The 16,993-nt window shown below is 45.3% G+C and overlaps 1 protein-coding gene across 1 annotated transcript in view; it reads right to left on the bottom strand.

The window, feature by feature from the left end:
* Positions 1–16,993, bottom strand: part of LOC137627870 (adenylate cyclase type 7-like) — an 85,132-nt gene that overhangs the window by 23,581 nt on the left and 44,558 nt on the right. Inside the window, exons 6-10 of the mRNA XM_068359304.1 lie at positions 14,275–14,385; positions 4,987–5,156; positions 4,247–4,496; positions 3,470–3,622; positions 545–640 (exon numbers count right to left, since the gene is read on the bottom strand). Coding sequence (XP_068215405.1) covers positions 545–640; positions 3,470–3,622; positions 4,247–4,496; positions 4,987–5,156; positions 14,275–14,385 — 780 coding nt within the window. The remainder of the gene's footprint in view (positions 1–544; positions 641–3,469; positions 3,623–4,246; positions 4,497–4,986; positions 5,157–14,274; positions 14,386–16,993) is intronic.

Genomic DNA, 16,993 nt, shown 5'->3' with positions numbered 1-16,993 from the left:
CAAACACTGCACTCGGTATAATTTTATAGAAGTGTGTTTTTTAAGTAGTAAACACTGCACTAAGTGTGTTTTTAAGTAGTAAACACTACACTAAGTGTGTTTCTAAGTAGTAAACACTGCACTAACTGTGTTTTTAAGTAGTAAACACTGCTCTAATGTATTTTAAGTACAGTACTGGTAGTAAATACTGCACTAATTATGATTTTATAGGTGTTTTTAAGTAGTAAACACTGCATTGTGGTTTAAATTAAGAATACACTAAATAACAAGACTCTAAGCATTCTCTGAAAAGCAATGATGAATAATGATGAGCCATAGGCTATTAAAGCATACGAACACTAAAATTAATGTACACTATAAGGTAGTAACTATAGTTTCAAAAGACAAAGCACTATATAAAACAAGTGTGCACAGTACTGTACACCACAAACGTGTTGGTCAAGTACTAGTAGACAAAAGTGTGCTTAAACCAAAGCAAATGCAAAGAAAAAGAGCTCTCACTTTTTGAAGCTTACATTTCCAAAACTGAAATCTACAAACTTACCTCCTCTTTTCCTGGATGTAGACCAGCAGCCACCATATATGTACTGCCAATTGTTTTGATTTTTTCTACAAGGCTGAACTTTGGTTTCTGGAGCAACTGTAAATGGAAAATCAATATGGAGTATTTTAATTTTGGATAAATAGTTTCTTTGGAATATGTAATTTAAAATGCCCAGATAGATTGCTATCTAATATTGGGACTGTTAACAGCAATCCTATAAAACCTGGAACTTGACTGTCAACAACTTAGGAACGGTGACACTAATACGTAACTTTTATAGATTAAGGCTTTGATTGTAAACAAGATGTGATCTAATAAAAAAAATACCCAAATTACTAATATTCAGCTACTGAACATACTTTTTTAAAAAAATAATTTGTTTGTCAAACTCATAACTTATAATTTAGCCCAGTTTTAGTTCTCCGGGAAATCAAATACTTGAAATTTCAAGTCTTGATTAAATTTTACAGGTTCTCGTGATCTCGCCTTAAACAGTTTATTTTCCCATTTACAGTGTGTTCAATTGCCTTTCTTAATCTCACATGTTGTCATAAGGATCCTTAATCTTACACAACTAATTCTTAGATTTTGTTGTTTTAGATGTTGACTTCCCAACTTTAACTTGCAATTTGGGTAAAATTATAAGTATTGGTCGGCTATGAATTAGTGAATTTTTAAAAAAATCATATTCCAAACAAGAGTATTACTAACATTAGAAGGCAACACCTGCTGTGTTCTCACAGCCATGTTTAGATTGCAAAAAGTGAGAAACTTCAATACCCCACACCTCAGGAATCATGACACGTGCAATGCTTTCACTCAATTAAAACTCCACTCTTTTTTTTTTTCTTTAATCAAGTGAAGGAGCCTACTGTAAAGTGTTAGAGATCAGTCTAGACAGGACCTTTAACCTGCAAGTTATGAAACAGCGCTTACTGTAACATCAGGTTCACGATCGCTAACCAACCCCCAATGTTACAGGTCTGCAGGAGAGTTCTGTATGGCTTAGAAACTACAGTAGAGTAAGGAACAATTCTCTATATCCTGATATTAACAAGAAAGATGTGGGCATACATTTCCACCTCCCCAGACACTTCTAACCTCCCATGGCCTATGATACTGATTTTTGGTTCGAGTAGGAACGCTCAGCTGCTCATGGTGCAACAGCAGTAACTGTTACATTGGCTCTTGCTCACTTGAGTTACACCATAGGTACCAGTTAGAGGGTGAGTACCATAACCCTCCTTCATGAAAGAGAGCGATCACTAAAAGTCCCAAGGAGTTTTCAGTGATAGGCCTTCCCACTAGACTATCTCCATCATCATTTTCTCAAGAAAGAAATGTCTGGTGAAAGGAATGGAGGAGGCAGAGAAGATTGGTAGAGGAGGAAGAGAGGGTAAAATCTCCTTTGCCTTGATAACCATTCTTCCTTCACAGAGATGTCATGGTCTGGGGGAACAATAATGACTGCAGTCCCTCCAAGGAGGAGGACACAAGACTCCTTCCACCACAACACAAACCACTACACTGGGGGTTTTGTCATAAGGGGAGCTCTGGGAACAATATTGTTGCCAAATGACCCTGCCAGCCAAGTAATATTTGATATCATATATGTAAAGGTAGGGTGAAAGAAATGTCTGGTGAAGGGAATGGAGGAGGCAGAGAAGATTGGTAGAGGAGGAAGAGGGGGTAAAATCTCCTTTGCCTTGATAACCATTCTTTCTTCACAGAGATGTCATGGTCTGGGGGAAAAATAATGACTGCAGTCCCTCCAAGGAGGAGGATACAAGACTCCTTCCACCACAACTCAAACCACTACACTGGGGGTTTTGTCTTGAGGGGAGCACTGGGAACAATATTGGCGCCAAATGACCCTGCCAGCTAAGTAATTTTTGCTATCATACATGCAAAGGTAGGGGGAAACTCAGACTGAAATGATTAACTCCCTTCTAAGGCTGAGAAACTACCACGAAGCGAGACAAGTTAAATTCTGAGCTCACAACACTACATAGGGGGATGCCTACAGTAGCCCCTTCACAAAAGTCTGTACAGTATCCTCATAATAACAAATTTTCTATGATAGGCAAATAGGCGGGGCTTCAATTTGTACCACCTGTCGTTAACCAACTACCATGTTAATGATTCAGTGACTGTTCCAGTATCACTGAAGACATACTGTATCCCTATTTCTAAGAAGAAAAGTATTGAATGAAATGTTCCTACCAGTATTAACTTATGCATCAGAAACTTGGAGCCTTACTGAAGTCTTAGTACATAAGCTAGTTACAACTCAAAGAACCATGGAAAGAATAATGATGGGAATAACACTCAAGACAGAAAAAGAGCAACATGGATACGAGGATAAACTAACATAGAGGATATTCTAACAACTTGTAAAAAAAAGAAAGACATGGGCAGGACATATAATGAGAATGACAGATACTAGATGGACATTAAGAATCACAGAATGGGTCCCTAGAGATTACAAAATAAGCAGGGAAAGAAAGATAAGACAATAGATTGATGATCTGAGAAAATTTGCAGATACAGACTGACATAGAAGACTATAAACAGACATGAGGGAAAGAACATGTCTGAGGCCTTTGTTCTGCGGTGAACTAAAGTTTGTATGCGAGTAGGAAAAAATATGCCCCAAATTCTAAAATTGTATAAATATTCCTAAGCTACTTGCTCTTAAGTAAGAAGTTTGATTCAGTCTAAATTTTAAAAATTCCATTTTAGGAACTGCTTTTTAGTACAGTACTAATAATACTATCATGTAATAAAAATGAAAGAAAAGGAAATCCCTTTCTGGAAGTTTAAAATGCAAGATTTTAAAAGAAAAACATGAGTACCACACTTAAGTAGAGTAACTATGTTTCCTTAAATTAATAAAATTTGAAAGAATTAGGAAGAGCCTCTTACCTCATCATAGTCGCATATGATTTCATTTAGCAATCGCAGACACTCAAGACCCTGTTTGTTGACGTCAGTCTCATCGTAGAATTCTTTATAGTTTGGGATGGAAGCAAACATTACGCCTACACTGCTGTATCGCTCATGGTACAATTCTTGTTGCTGTAATGGCAAAGGATACATTTAACATCTTGCTTTTGAAGACCTTTTATGTTATTCATTATTGCATACTCTAGCACAGTGGTAGAGTATGCACTAAGCTACAGATGAGACTAAGAGTAATGACTACCAATGGAATTATTTAAAAGTAGAAAGACCTCATTCACTGTAAATTTTATGTTGCATAATAATCATTATTACTGTATACCTATATGCAAATTACAATGTAGGTAAAGGAGTAAAAAATTTTAAGACAACCAAACAAAAGCAAGTAAAGGTGTTTATGACAATCAATAAAAGACAGCAAGTAAAACAAGTTGACAAATGCTGTATTTACTAAGACCCCAAAAACGCAGTACGGTACTATTCAAATTTGAATTTATTATGAATCTATTATAAGCTTTTATCTTGTTCTACTTGGACACTTTTATCTTGAACAGAAAAGCCTACTTTAGAATAGCTGGAACTTGCTAACTAAAACTTAAATTTCTGTAATAATAGTGTTCTCATTTACAAGGTTCAGTATGAAAATATTAGGTAAATGTTTTGTGAAATTTAATGCCACTACAATTACTGTATATTAGGTTGAATAAAAAATACAATTCTGGAACTTAGGACCCAACAAACCTGAGGAGGTTCATTTTCATTAGAACCTTCGAGGAATCTATGGGCAAGATAAGCAGGAAGGATATTCTCTAGAAGGAGCCTGTTGATACCCCTGGTAGTTTCCATTTCTTCCTGCTCAACAGAAACTTTGGAAGCCCATGTATAATGAGTCCTAGCTCTGGCTTCACTTTGTCCTCCTAGTACACCTAGTATGCCAACCAGAGCTAACACCTGCACTGTAATGATTCCCCACCATGCAATGCCAGGTAACCTGAGGATCCGAAAAACCAACTGGAATTATTATAATACTTAGCATTTATTAAATTTGTCTTTGGTGTCAAAACATTAACCCTTTTACCCCCAAAGGACGTACTGGTACATTTCACAAAACTCATCCCTTTACCCCCATGGACGTAACGGTACGTCCTTGCAAAAAACTGCTATTTACATTTCTATTTGCATATTTTTGATAATTTTTTGAGAAACTTCAGGCATTTTCCAAGAGAATGAGACCAATCTGACCTCTCTATGACGAAAATTAAGGCTGTTAGAGCAATTTAAAAAAAATATACTGCAAAATGTGCTTAAAAAAAAAATAACCCCTAGAGGTTAAGGGTTGGAAAGTTCCAAATAGTCTGGGAGTAAAAGGGTTAATCACTTTCAAATGGTCCTATAAATGTAAAATTCACTGAAATCATAATTACATTCAACGGTATACGAAATGCGATCTAGTCATGGTAAATCGATCAAACTTTATTCACCTTTCATAAATGGACATCAGCCACATAATGAGTATGTTGTCTTGGTAAAAGAAGAGTCCTTGTGCATGTGTAGCAGATATGGTCAGCATAACGATAAGTTTTGTACATGCTCCTACCCTTGGGAAAACCGCAATAACTCCGACAGAAACAAGGAAAATCCAGAACCATAGCTGAAACAATAAAGGCATATATCTGTTAGAAAGGGATTTGAGCATAAATTAGACTATACGAATATAAGATCCTTTAATTATGCAAAAAAACAAAATAGTCCTGATGTAAGAAATCTGGCAATGGATTTGCATTTCGGAGTGATAGAAAGTGGGAGGGCAGTAAGGAAAAGTCCCTTATTAGTACACAGAGAACAAATATGACAAATTCGGAGATAATTTGTATTTTTCCTAACCATACAAACCTTAGCAATTTACATAGGGTTTACTTTCGGCGTAGCTGTAATGACGAGTCATTAAGTTTTTAACAAGGGTTAACTACCCCCCGCTAGTTAGCAGGGGGTAGGGAAGAGGTAGCTTGCTACCCCTCCCCCCCCACACACACCTGTGAGTTGTCTCACTTCACTTAGAGGTAGGACTTGACTTGGGGGACAGGGCTGGCGGGCAAATATGTGTAAATAGCTAAGGTTTGTATGGTTAGGAAAAATACAAATTATCTCCGAATTTGTCATTTGTTCCGTAACCGAAATACAAACCATGCTATTTACATAGGGTGACTTACCCCTTAGGAAGGGCGGAAAGTCCCCAGCCTTACTGGCTTTTGGCTTTACCCGGGGACCCGAAAACCGAGTGAACAGCACTCGAGAAAGAGGGTCCCTGCACCTCGCACTCTCCGAAGCTTGCTACGGATGTGCGGCCTACATAAGTTGTGTGAGGAAGAAGTTGAGACTCGTCCTAGGAAGTTGACCTGGAGTTCTTTAGATAAAAATCTAGGCTAGGACGTTCCCAGTACCACCTCGTCAGGGTATGGGGGACGCAAACAGTATCATAGTTAATACTAGGAGCACAAGGGAACATGGTTTACCTGCAGAGGTTGAGGTCAGCTATGCAGAGACCAGGATGCTGCTTTCCCCAAGGAAGGGGAGAATGAAGAAAGAAGTAAGGGCCAGACATACTCTTTCAATCACGCAGACTAAAACCGGGTAACAATGCCCCCAACCTTCTGCTACCTGTCCATTAAGGAGCCTGAGGTTAGACCAGCTGTTGTGCAGCCACCACAGGGCCAATAGAGAATGTATCGAAGCTCCTGTGGGTCACGTCCTGCAGGTAGTGGGCTGTGAACGTCGTCTGGCGCTTCCACACCCCAGCTTGCAAAACCTGCGTCACAGAGAAATTTTCTTGAATGCCAGGGACGTAGCGATGCCCCTGACATCGTGCGCTCTAGGGCGGCGTGACGGAGGAGGGTCAGGATCCAAGGTATGTTGGATAACCTTCCGGATCCAGGCCGAGATGGAGTTCCTGGTGACCCTCCTCTTTGTCCTTCCTGTGCTTACGAATAACACTTGCACCTAAGGACGGACTGCAGCTGTTCTCTTCAAATAATGCCTCAGACTCCTTACTGGGCAAAGTAACAGATGGTCTGGGTCACTTGTTACAGAACGAAGACTCGTTACCCTGAAGGAGTCGAACCTAGAGTCTGACACCCCAGGGTTCCGAGTCTTGGCAACAAACTCAGGGACGAACTTGAACGTTACCTCCCCCATCCCCTTGAATGGGCGACGTCGTAAGAAAGACCATGAAGTTCACTGACCCGCTTGGCCGAGGCCAAAGCGAGCAGGAAAATATGTCTTCCAAGACAGGTGGAGATCAGACACCTGGCGTAATGGTTCAAACGGGGCTCTCTTCAGAGCCCTGAGGACCTGAACCACGTTCCAAGGAGGAGGTCTTACTTCTGACTGAGGGCAGGTAAGCTCATAGCTGCGTATGAGTAGAGAGAGTTCTAACGAAGAGGAAATGTCCACTCCTTTCAGCCTAAACGCCAGGCATAAGGCTGAGCGATAGCCTTTCACCGCTGGAACTGAAAGGCGCATTTCCTCCCGTAAATACACAAGAAGCTCCGCTATTGCTGGAATAGTGGCATCGAGTGGAGAGATACCCCTCCCACGACACCAACCACAGAAGACTTTCCACTTCGCCTGGTAGACTCCGATAGAGGACTCGCGTAGGTGGAGCGGAAGGGCCATACTGGACTCCCCCATGATCTCAAAGTACCTCCTCTGATGTACTCCAGGAAGTGGGAGGAGTTTGAACCCGGCAAAAGAACGACCGGAGGAGGCGAGCTCGGATAGCTGGGCTTTGACTCTGTCCCTGACCCCTTTCACCCCTTTGGACCAAGGCAAAGCTGCGCTGGACTTAGGGGGCTTCTGGGTGCCATAGACTTCGTCTAGCACCGTGTCCTTGCCCTCACGAGGGGCAGTCTCCGGGTCCTTAAACTTGTTGAGCTGCCTCATCAAGCCTAGGACCTGCCAGAAAGCGTGTTCAGACTCGAACTGGTCTCCTCCTTGCGGACTGGCAGCTAAGTCTCCGGTCCCCAAAGGCTCATCTTGGGGAGATACGTGGACGTCCTCCTGGGGTTTAGTTGGCTCTGGACGTATCCTGGATGACGATTTAGGAATCGTCTTGGAGTCCTTGGGCTCCCTCCTAGGAGGAATACAGGACTCCAGCAAAGAGGTCCGAAAGGGGGCATCCTCGCGAGCAGCTTCTCTCCGAAGAGGAGGGGTTCCTCCCATTGGTGCCGTGGGAGATAGCCCTGCCTCGCTGGACTCTCCTGAGGAAGGAGATAAGACGTCCACAGGAGAAGGAGAAACAGCACGCGTAGGAGAAGGCGTAGGAGTCCTTCTTACCGACCTCTTAGGAGCCAACTTCACTCAAGGAGAAGTCACCACGAAGTCCACTCCTCTCCTTCTCTTCAGCAGGGGAGAGCTTGCCGTTGGTTTAAGTCCCATATCAACGAGGGCGGGCTTCACAGCCTGGACCACTGCGTTCATAATGTGACGGAACCAAGGCTGGCGAGTAACTGACGCAGTGTCAGTTATTCCCGCTGGAGGGAAGGGGATCTCCTGATCCTTTGGAGTAGACACCACGGGGCCTGCCTGAAAAGAGGAAAGAGTGTTGCATGGACCTCTCCATAGATCCTTCCTGGTCCTGGCCCTGGTGAGAAAACATACGCTTGCGCGGAGGCGATCCAGAGGCTGCTCTGGAAGTCCGTGTCCCTGTCGGTTGGCCGCGCTGAAGTTCCCTGCGGGAAAGGGAATCGCGACGGTCCTCACGCGGAAAAGCATTCAAGGAATCGCGCGCGGGCGATTTCCGAAGCGCGGGCGCATTGCCGCGTGTGGAAGAATGCGCGTGGGTGCGTACGCTCGCGGGCGAGACGGCGCGTAGGAGAAAGGACACGATGGCGCGATGGCGAGCGATCGCGTTGGCGCGCACGTGAAGGAGCACGAGACCGCGCGGGTGAAGGTGTGCAATGAGCACTAGGCGATCGATTGCGGCGCATAGGAGAACGCAAAAGAAGTCGCGAGCGACTTGGCGAGCGTTTTGCCAGGCGGAGAGCGCTGGCGCAATGGCGAGTGATGTCGCGTGCGTTCAGAAGAACGAGGGCGCGAACCCCGAACAGGCGAACAACTGCGCGCAGGCGATTTATTGCGCGGGCGAGTCGGAGGCCTGGGGCAATCAGGCTGGGAAGGGCGAGGGCGCTCAGGAGAGCGCTTGCGCACAGGCGAGTGATCGCGTGAACGCGCAGGAGAACGTTGGCGCGCAGTAAGGTTACCACGCACATCTGAAGAGGTGGATGAACGCGCAGGCGAACGCTCGCGAACAGGAGCTTTAGCTCGCTGTTGCACCGAAGTAGAAGGGCGCGCAGGGGCACGTGGGCGAGGTGACGGGTTAGTACCCTTGCCTAAGTCCAGATCAGGTGATCGTGGACGAGATGATGATCGTTGGCGCGCTAGGCGCACATCAGGCACAGGTTGATCAATAGCGCGGCTGCGCACAGGAGAACGATGGCGCTCAGGAGAAAGTGGGCGCACAATGCGCACATCAGGAACACGAGGGCGCTGCTTCGCAGGAGACCTGCGAGAAGGAGAGCGCTGGCGAGCAGGTGATCGCTGCCGAACAGGAGAGCACTGGCGAGTTACGTCCGAAGACTTTGACTCTGGGGAGCGCTTGAGCGCTACTGCACGCCAACGCGCAGGAGGGCGCGCAGGGAACCCTGACGCGCAAGGGACTTACCCACACCGTGAGTAGAGTCCCTAAACCCCAAAGGGATCGGTGCCTGTTGGATAACTGGGTGAGAAGGCGCCCAAACTGCATCTGCGGCCAGGAACGGAGAAGGCAGGTCGGAAGGTCTGGCAGGCGTAGGGGATCGTGAACGATCCGCGGAGAGGTCAAGGGGCGCTGCTGTGACGGGCTGCTCCTGACGGGGAGGCTCCTCCTTAGGGGGAGGATCAGGAGAGGACGACCCAAAGAGGCGCCTCCTAACTCCTTTATAGGGAAAAGGAAGCCCTCTGCTGCGAAGAGGCCTACGGGCCTTACGTCGAACACGACCACGAGGAAGGGCGTCCGGGTCATCAGTCCTCTGAAGAGGAGTCTCTGTCAGCGCGCTCCCCCGAGGGGGAGACCCGCCCACAGGAGAGACCGTGGGACCCACCTCCCCCCTCGGAGAATCTTCGGAGGGAGGAGGAGAGCCATCAGCAACGTCCGCAACAGGAGCATTATCAAGGGTTTGACCAGACCCGTCGGAAGGCTCGGCCAAAACAGTGTCGACAAAATCCGAAGGGAATACCTCCGGTATTACCGGCGACTGTTTGACTGCAGCCCCCAACTGGATCAGGTCAAACAGTGCTTCCTTGGAGGGCGTGCCCTTAAGCCCCAAGGAAGCCCAAAGCTGAAACAAATCATTATTAGCAACAGTCTGGTCAAACTCTTCAAAATCCAAATTATCCTCCCCCGGAGGAGAAGAGGGAGCTGCCATGCTAAGGGAGGCAACGCCCTCTCCTGCACCCCGAGGTCGGGAAACACCACTAAGGCCTGCGCTACCACTCGGCAGCCTCTCAGGAGAGACCGATCGAGTGGGAGCTTCGGGGGAGGTTCGGGCGGCGGAAGAAGAGTCCTTGGAGCCCTCCTTCTTCAAGGTTGCCACTGAAGGAGAATGGCCTCTCTTAGACTTCTTCTTACGCCGGCGGCCGAACTTCTCCCACTGGGAGGCAGACCACTCCCTGCACTCACCACATGTATTCTCTCTATCACACCGTCGGCCTCGGCACTGCGGGCAAAGGGTGTGAGGATCGGTGTCCTCTGCTGACATGAAGGTCCCATAAGGGCGGCCAGCGAGTCCAGGGCACTTGCGCATAACGATGACAAAGGTCGAGGCCAACTTCCAAGCACACAGAATTAGAAAAAGACAAAAAGAAAATTAAGGCTGTCATTAACGAGGACGAAAAACAGCAACGTCTGTCTTCGTCCGAGCCAAAAAGTGAAGTGAGACAACTCACAGGTGTGTGGGGGGGGGGGGGGGGGAGGGGTAGCAAGCTACCCCTTCCCTACCCCCTGCTAACTGGTGGGGGATAGTTAACTCTCGTTAAAAACTTAATGGCTCGTCATTTCAGCTACACCGAAAGTACACCCTATGTAAATAGCGTGGTTTGTATTTCGGTTACGGAACAACTATACAGTGATACCTCGGTAGTCGAACGACTCTATACTCGAACAATTCGGAGTTCGACCAAAATTTTCGAGAAATTTTTGCTGCGGTGCTCGACCAAAAATTCGGTACTCGACCAGCCGAACACGTGACGACTGCATGGGCTTTGTGATGATCGCGCCATCTCGGCCACTCTCGCTTGTTCGGGAAGCATCAGTTCTCTCGAGAGCGTCACTCAGACAACGCGCGATCAGCATTCGTTGTGATTTAGTGATTTTCAGTGCTTTTAATTGCTTTTTTAGCTTTCATAATGAGTCCCAAGAAAGTAATGAGTGTTAAGGGGAAGGAGAAGAGGAAAACAGTGCGAACAACGATCGAGTTGAAGAAGGAAATTATAGCGAAATATGAGAATGGTGTACGAGTGTCCGATTTAGCGGTAGAATACGGAATGGCGAAGTCGACCATTTCTACGTTTTTAAAGCATAAAGAAATGATTAAGAAGGCGAATGTTGCAACGGGAGTTACGGCGGTAACTAAGCAAAGGCCACAAGTGATTGAGGAGATGGAAAAGTTGCTTTTAATATTTATTAAAGAAAAACAGTTGGCCGGGGAAAGTGTTAGTGAAGCGTTCATTTGTGAAAAAGCGTTGCATATCTATGAAGAATTAGTGAAGAAAAGTCCGAGTACCAGTGAAAGTGATTCATTTACATTTAAAGCGAGCAGGGGTTGGTTTGAAAAGTTTCGTAATAGAACAGGTATTCATCGTGTTACTAGGCATGGGGAGGCAGCTAGTTCGGATCAAATTGCAGCCGATAAATACGTGGGGGAATTCGATCGGTACATAAATGAACAAAATTTGATCGCACAACAAGTCTTTAATTGTGATGAGACTGGGTTATTTTGGAAGAAAATGCCAGCCAATACGTACATTACCAAGGACGAGACGAAGATGCCAGGTCACAAGCCAATGAAAGATAGGCTAACATTGTTGCTGTGTGCAAATGCAAGTGGCGATTGCAAGATCAAACCCTTGTTAGTGTACCACTCGGACAACCCCCGGGTGTTCAAACGAAATAATATTTGTAAAAGTGCACTACCAGTTATGTGGCGCTCGAACACTAAATCTTGGGTCACAAGACAATTCTTTACTGAGTGGATAAACGAAGTGTTTGCCCCCCAGGTTAAGGCTTACCTCATTGAAAAGAGCTTGCCAATGAAATGTCTTCTGGTTATGGACAATGCTCCTGCACATCCTCCAGGTCTCGAGGATGACTTGAAAGAAGAATACAGCTTTATCAAAATCAAATTCTTGCCCCCCAATACTACTCCCATACTCCAGCCCATGGACCAACAGGTCATTTCAAACTTCAAAAAACTCTATACCAAGGCCCTTTTCAGAAAGTGTTTTGAAGTGACCAGTGACACGAAGTTGACCCTAAAGGAATTCTGGAAGGAACACTTCAGCATCCTCAACTCTGTTAACATGATTGACCAAGCTTGGCGAGGTGTGACCTATAGGACATTGAACTCTGCCTGGCGTAAGCTGTGGCCATCATGTGTCACAGAGAGGGAGTTTGAAGGTTTCCAACCAGAGGCGGGTCCAAGCACTGCTACCCCTGTAATTTCTGATGACACTGATGTCGTTGAGGAAATTGTTGTCATGGGCAGGAGTTTGGGGCTTGAGGTCGACAAGGATGATATTGATGAGCTTGTAGAAAGCCATTCTACCGAGTTGACTGTGGAGGAATTGTTGCACCTGCAACAACAACAGCAGCAGGATCTGATTGTGGAGCAGGAATCTTCAGAAGAGGATGAGGTAAGGGAGGATGTTCCAAGTTCTCTCATCAATGAAATTTGTTCCAAGTGGGCAGATGTGCAGGCTTTTGCTGAAAAATACCACCCAGAAATTGCAGTAGCAAACCGGGCAGTGCATATGTTTAATGATAGTGTCATGTATCATTTTCGAAGAATACTGCAGAGGAGGAAGAAACAATTAACAATAGACCAGTTTTTCACAAAAGAAAAGAAAGCTGCTACATCAAAGCCTGTTTCTCCTCCAAAGAAGAGACAAAGAAGAGAAGAAACCCCTGAAATAGATCTGCCCACCCTTTCATTGGAGAGAGAAACAACTCCTGAAGGAGAACTACCCCGCCACATCATGGAAGGGGACTCTCCTTCCAAGCAGTAACCTCCCCCTTCCATCCTCTCCACATCCATCCCTGTATGCCATCGAACCGCTGCTCAAAGGTATGTTCACTACAGTACAGAAAATGGTTTAAAATTGTTTTATTTTAGTACAGTAAATGGTTTAAAATTGTTTTATAGGATTTTCTGACCAATTTCATACACATTTAGATAATTATTGTTGTTTAGGTACACGTTTTATTAATATTTTGGGCCTGTTCGAGTGCTTGGGAACGGAATAGAATATATACCATTATTTCTTATGGGGAAAAAAAATTCGGTACTCGAACAAATCGGAGGTCGAACACGGATCTCGAACGGATTATGGTCGAGTACCGAGGTATCACTGTACTTCATTTATATGAACTTTGCTACTGTATGTCACAGACAAAGAATCCGAGCATACACTTGAAAAAGTTTGACTAAATATGAGAGGATTCTTGAGGGTAGTGGTGCATTATATGCATTTCTTTACAACATTCATTGACCCCCTTATTATGAGGTTGTACTTTGGCACTGAATAGCCTGCAAGGCCATATCAGCTACATGTCATGAAATGGGAAGATTGTTTACCAAATAATGAAGTTGCAGAAAAAGTGGTTACAGAGAGTAGAAATAAAGACATTTCAATAAATGAGATAATTGCACAATGGGTGAGTAGAGAAATAAAAAAAAAAATATGTAGTAGACTTGGAATTACTGTAGTATGATTGAGACCAATAGAGAATTCTAAAATTGGTATATTGTAGTACAATATAGTGCATGAAGAACTAGACCACATAAAAATTTACAGACATTGCACAAGACAAAAGAGTAGAATTTATTTCATGTTTCTTTATGAAATAGGGGTATTCTAATGTAAAGACCAAAATGGTGATAGTGATGATAGTACTATATATAGATTTTGTAAACTTTTTATTACAGATTATCACAGAATAAATAGATTATATATCAATTACAGTAACCTGTAAAAGATATGCTCTGGCAAATTCTATTAGCAAAGTTGAACCCTTTTTCCATATAAAAAATGTACAAACCAAATAACTGTACATATTCTCAGGCACAAGAGCTTTATCTGATACACTACAATCAAGGGAGCAAAATTAGCAACCCACTAGTAGAATGCTCCATGTTAATCTAATCACATGATTTCTGCAGGGTTGGAAAGTGAAATAATGTAGTCAAACAGATCCTGCCTTAGTCTATTGTTTGTTTATAAAGCCATCTGCCCCAACTTAGAATGTTTTGTTCACTAAATATCTTTGAAAAATTAAAGAAACATGTATTTGAGCTTCAAGACTTTTTTATAACTTGTATATGCATGTCCCAGTTACCCCATTTCAAGAATTGCCATTCCTGCAGTTTGGTATATTAGGATATGCCTCACGGGTCTACTGTACTGGATAAATGTTCACCTATTACTGTACAGTCTGACATAAACCATGGGCCACTTACTTGTGTGTTCTCAATTTCTTGAATAATCTTATCAGTCTGCAATTTTGTAAGGTTTTCCAAAGGCAGCAACAATTCACTTTCGGAAATAGCAGTCGGATCGGTGGGCACTACCTGAAATAAAATAAAATGGAAGGTTCATTAAACTAAAAGGAAATTATAACCTTATTTCACTGTCAGAAATCCCTCACAGATGGTCTCCCGAATAACTGAGTAATTTGAGCTCGTTAACAGCAACTCAATTGAAAAATCTATCTAATTGTGGATACTGTACCTTTCTGAAGGTAGATATACTGTATACACCATCTGAACTAATGAATAAGAAAAAATGTAAATTATAATGGTATTTATAAAATATGACAAATTCGAAGATAATTTGTATTTTTCCCAACCATACAAACCTTAGCTATTTACAGAGGGTTTACCTTTTAGCGCAGCTGAAATGACGAGCCAATAGTTTTAACGAGGGTTAATTACCCCCGCGCTAGTTAGCGGGGGGTGGGGAAGGGTAGCTTGCTACCCCTCCCCCCTCCACACACCGGTGACTTGCTTCACTTCACTTAGAGGTAGGACTTGACTTGGGGGTCAGGGATGGCGGGCACATATGTGTAAATAGCTAAGGTTTGTATGGTTAGGAAAAATACAAATTATCTTCGAATTTGTCATTTGTTCCGTAACCGAAATACAAACCACGCTATTTACAGAGGGTGACTTACCCCTTAGGAAAGGTGGAAAGTCCCCAGCCTTACTGACTTCGGCTTGCCCGGGGGCTCGATCCCTCAGTGAGCAGCACTAGAGAGAGGGAGCCCCTGTACCTCACAAGTTCCTAGCATCGCTAGGAACGAGTGGCCTACATAAGCAGTGTGAGGAGGAGAGTGTGACTCGTCCTATGAAGTTGACCTTGAGACCTTCAGATAGGAATTCTAGGATAGGACGTTCCCCATACCACCTCGTCAGGGTATGGGAGACGCAACAGTATTAAGCTTAATACTAGGAGCACAAAGAAGCATGGGTTACCTGCAGAAGTCGAGGTCAGCTATGCGAGGACCAGGATGCTGCTTCCCCAAGAGAGGGGAGAATGAAGAAAGAAGTAAGGGTCAGACTAAGACCGGGTAACAACGCCCTCAACCTACTGCTACTTGTCCAAAAAGGAGCCTGAGGTTAGACCAGCTGTTGTGCAGCCACCACAGGGCCGATAGAAAAGGTATCGAGGCTCCTGTGGGTCACGTCTTGCAGGTAGTGGGCTGTGAAGGTTGTTTGACGCTTCCAGACCCCAGCTTGAAGTACCTGCGTCACAGAGAAGTTTCTCTTGAAGGCCAGGGATGTAGCAATACCCCTGACATCGTGGGCCTGAGGGCGACGTGACGGAGGAGGGTCAGGATTCAGGGCATGGTGGATAACCCTTCGAATCCAAGCTGAGATGATGTTCCTGGTGACCCTCCTCTTTGTCCTGCCTGTGCTCACAAACAAAGCTCGCACATGAGGACGGACTGCAGCCGTTCTCTTCAAGTAGTGCCTCAGACACCTCACTGGACATAGTAGCAGCTGGTCTGGGTCGCTTGTTACAGAACGGAGACTCGCGATCCTGAAAGAGTCGAACCGAGGATCCGGCACTCCAGGATTCTGAGTCTTGGCCACAAACTCAGGGACGAACCTGAGCGTTACCTCCCCCCATCCCCTTGAATGGGCGATGTCGTACGAGAGACCATGAAGTTCACTAACTCGCTTGGCCGAAGCCAAGGCGAGTAGGAAAGCCGTCTTCCAAGACAGGTGGCGATCGGAGGCCTGGCGTAATGGCTCGAAGGGAGGTCTCTTAAGAGACCTGAGGACTCGAACCACGTTCCAAGGAGGGGGTCTCACTTCCGACTGGGGGCAGGTAAGCTCATAGCTACGTATGAGTAAAGAGAGTTCTAGCGATGCAGAAATATCCACGCCCTTCAATCTGAAGGCCAAGCTTAAGGCTGAGCGATAGCCTTTCACTGCCGAGACAGAAAGGGGCATTTCTTCTCGCAGATACACGAGGAAGTCCGCTATTGCTGGAATAGTGGCATCGAGTGGAGAGATACCCCTTCCACGACACCAACCACAAAAGACTCTCCACTTTGCTTGGTAGACTCCCTCAGAGGACCTTTGTAGGTGCCGAGACATTCTCTCCGCAACCTGTTGCGAAAAGCCTCTCTCCGCGAGGAGACGCTGGATAGTCTCCAGGCGTGAAGCCGAAGCGAGGCTACGGCCCTGTGAGGGACGCCCGAGTGGGGTTGTCTGAGAAGCTCGTGTCGTGGAGGAAGCTCCCTTGGGAGTTCCGTCAGGAGTTGCAGAAGGTCCGGAAACCATTCCGCGTGATGCCATAGCGGAGCTACCAGAGTCATGGAACAGTTGACCGATAGTCTGGTCCTGTTGAGCACCCATCTCATCAGGCAGAACGGTGGGAAGGCGTACATGTCGATGTTGTCCCACCGTTGCTGGAAAGCATCTTGCCAGAGTGCCTTGGGGTCCGGGACTGGTGAGCAGTACAGGGGCAGCTTGAAGTTCAAGGCTGTCGCGAACAAGTCCACAGTCGGGGAACCCCACAAAGTCAGGACTTTGTTGGCTATCTGAGGATCCAAAGACCACTCGGTACTCACTGTCTGCGAAGCCCTGCTCAGACTGTCGACGAGCACATTCCTCTTGCCAGGAATGAAGCGAGCTGATAGTGTTATCGAGTGGGTTTCGGTCCACATCA

Source organism: Palaemon carinicauda, chromosome 35, assembly GCF_036898095.1.
Source record: "Palaemon carinicauda isolate YSFRI2023 chromosome 35, ASM3689809v2, whole genome shotgun sequence".
NCBI lineage: Eukaryota > Metazoa > Arthropoda > Malacostraca > Decapoda > Palaemonidae > Palaemon > Palaemon carinicauda.
The sequence above is the reverse complement of the archived record's forward strand: the minus strand, read 5'-3'. Positions and strand labels throughout refer to the sequence as shown.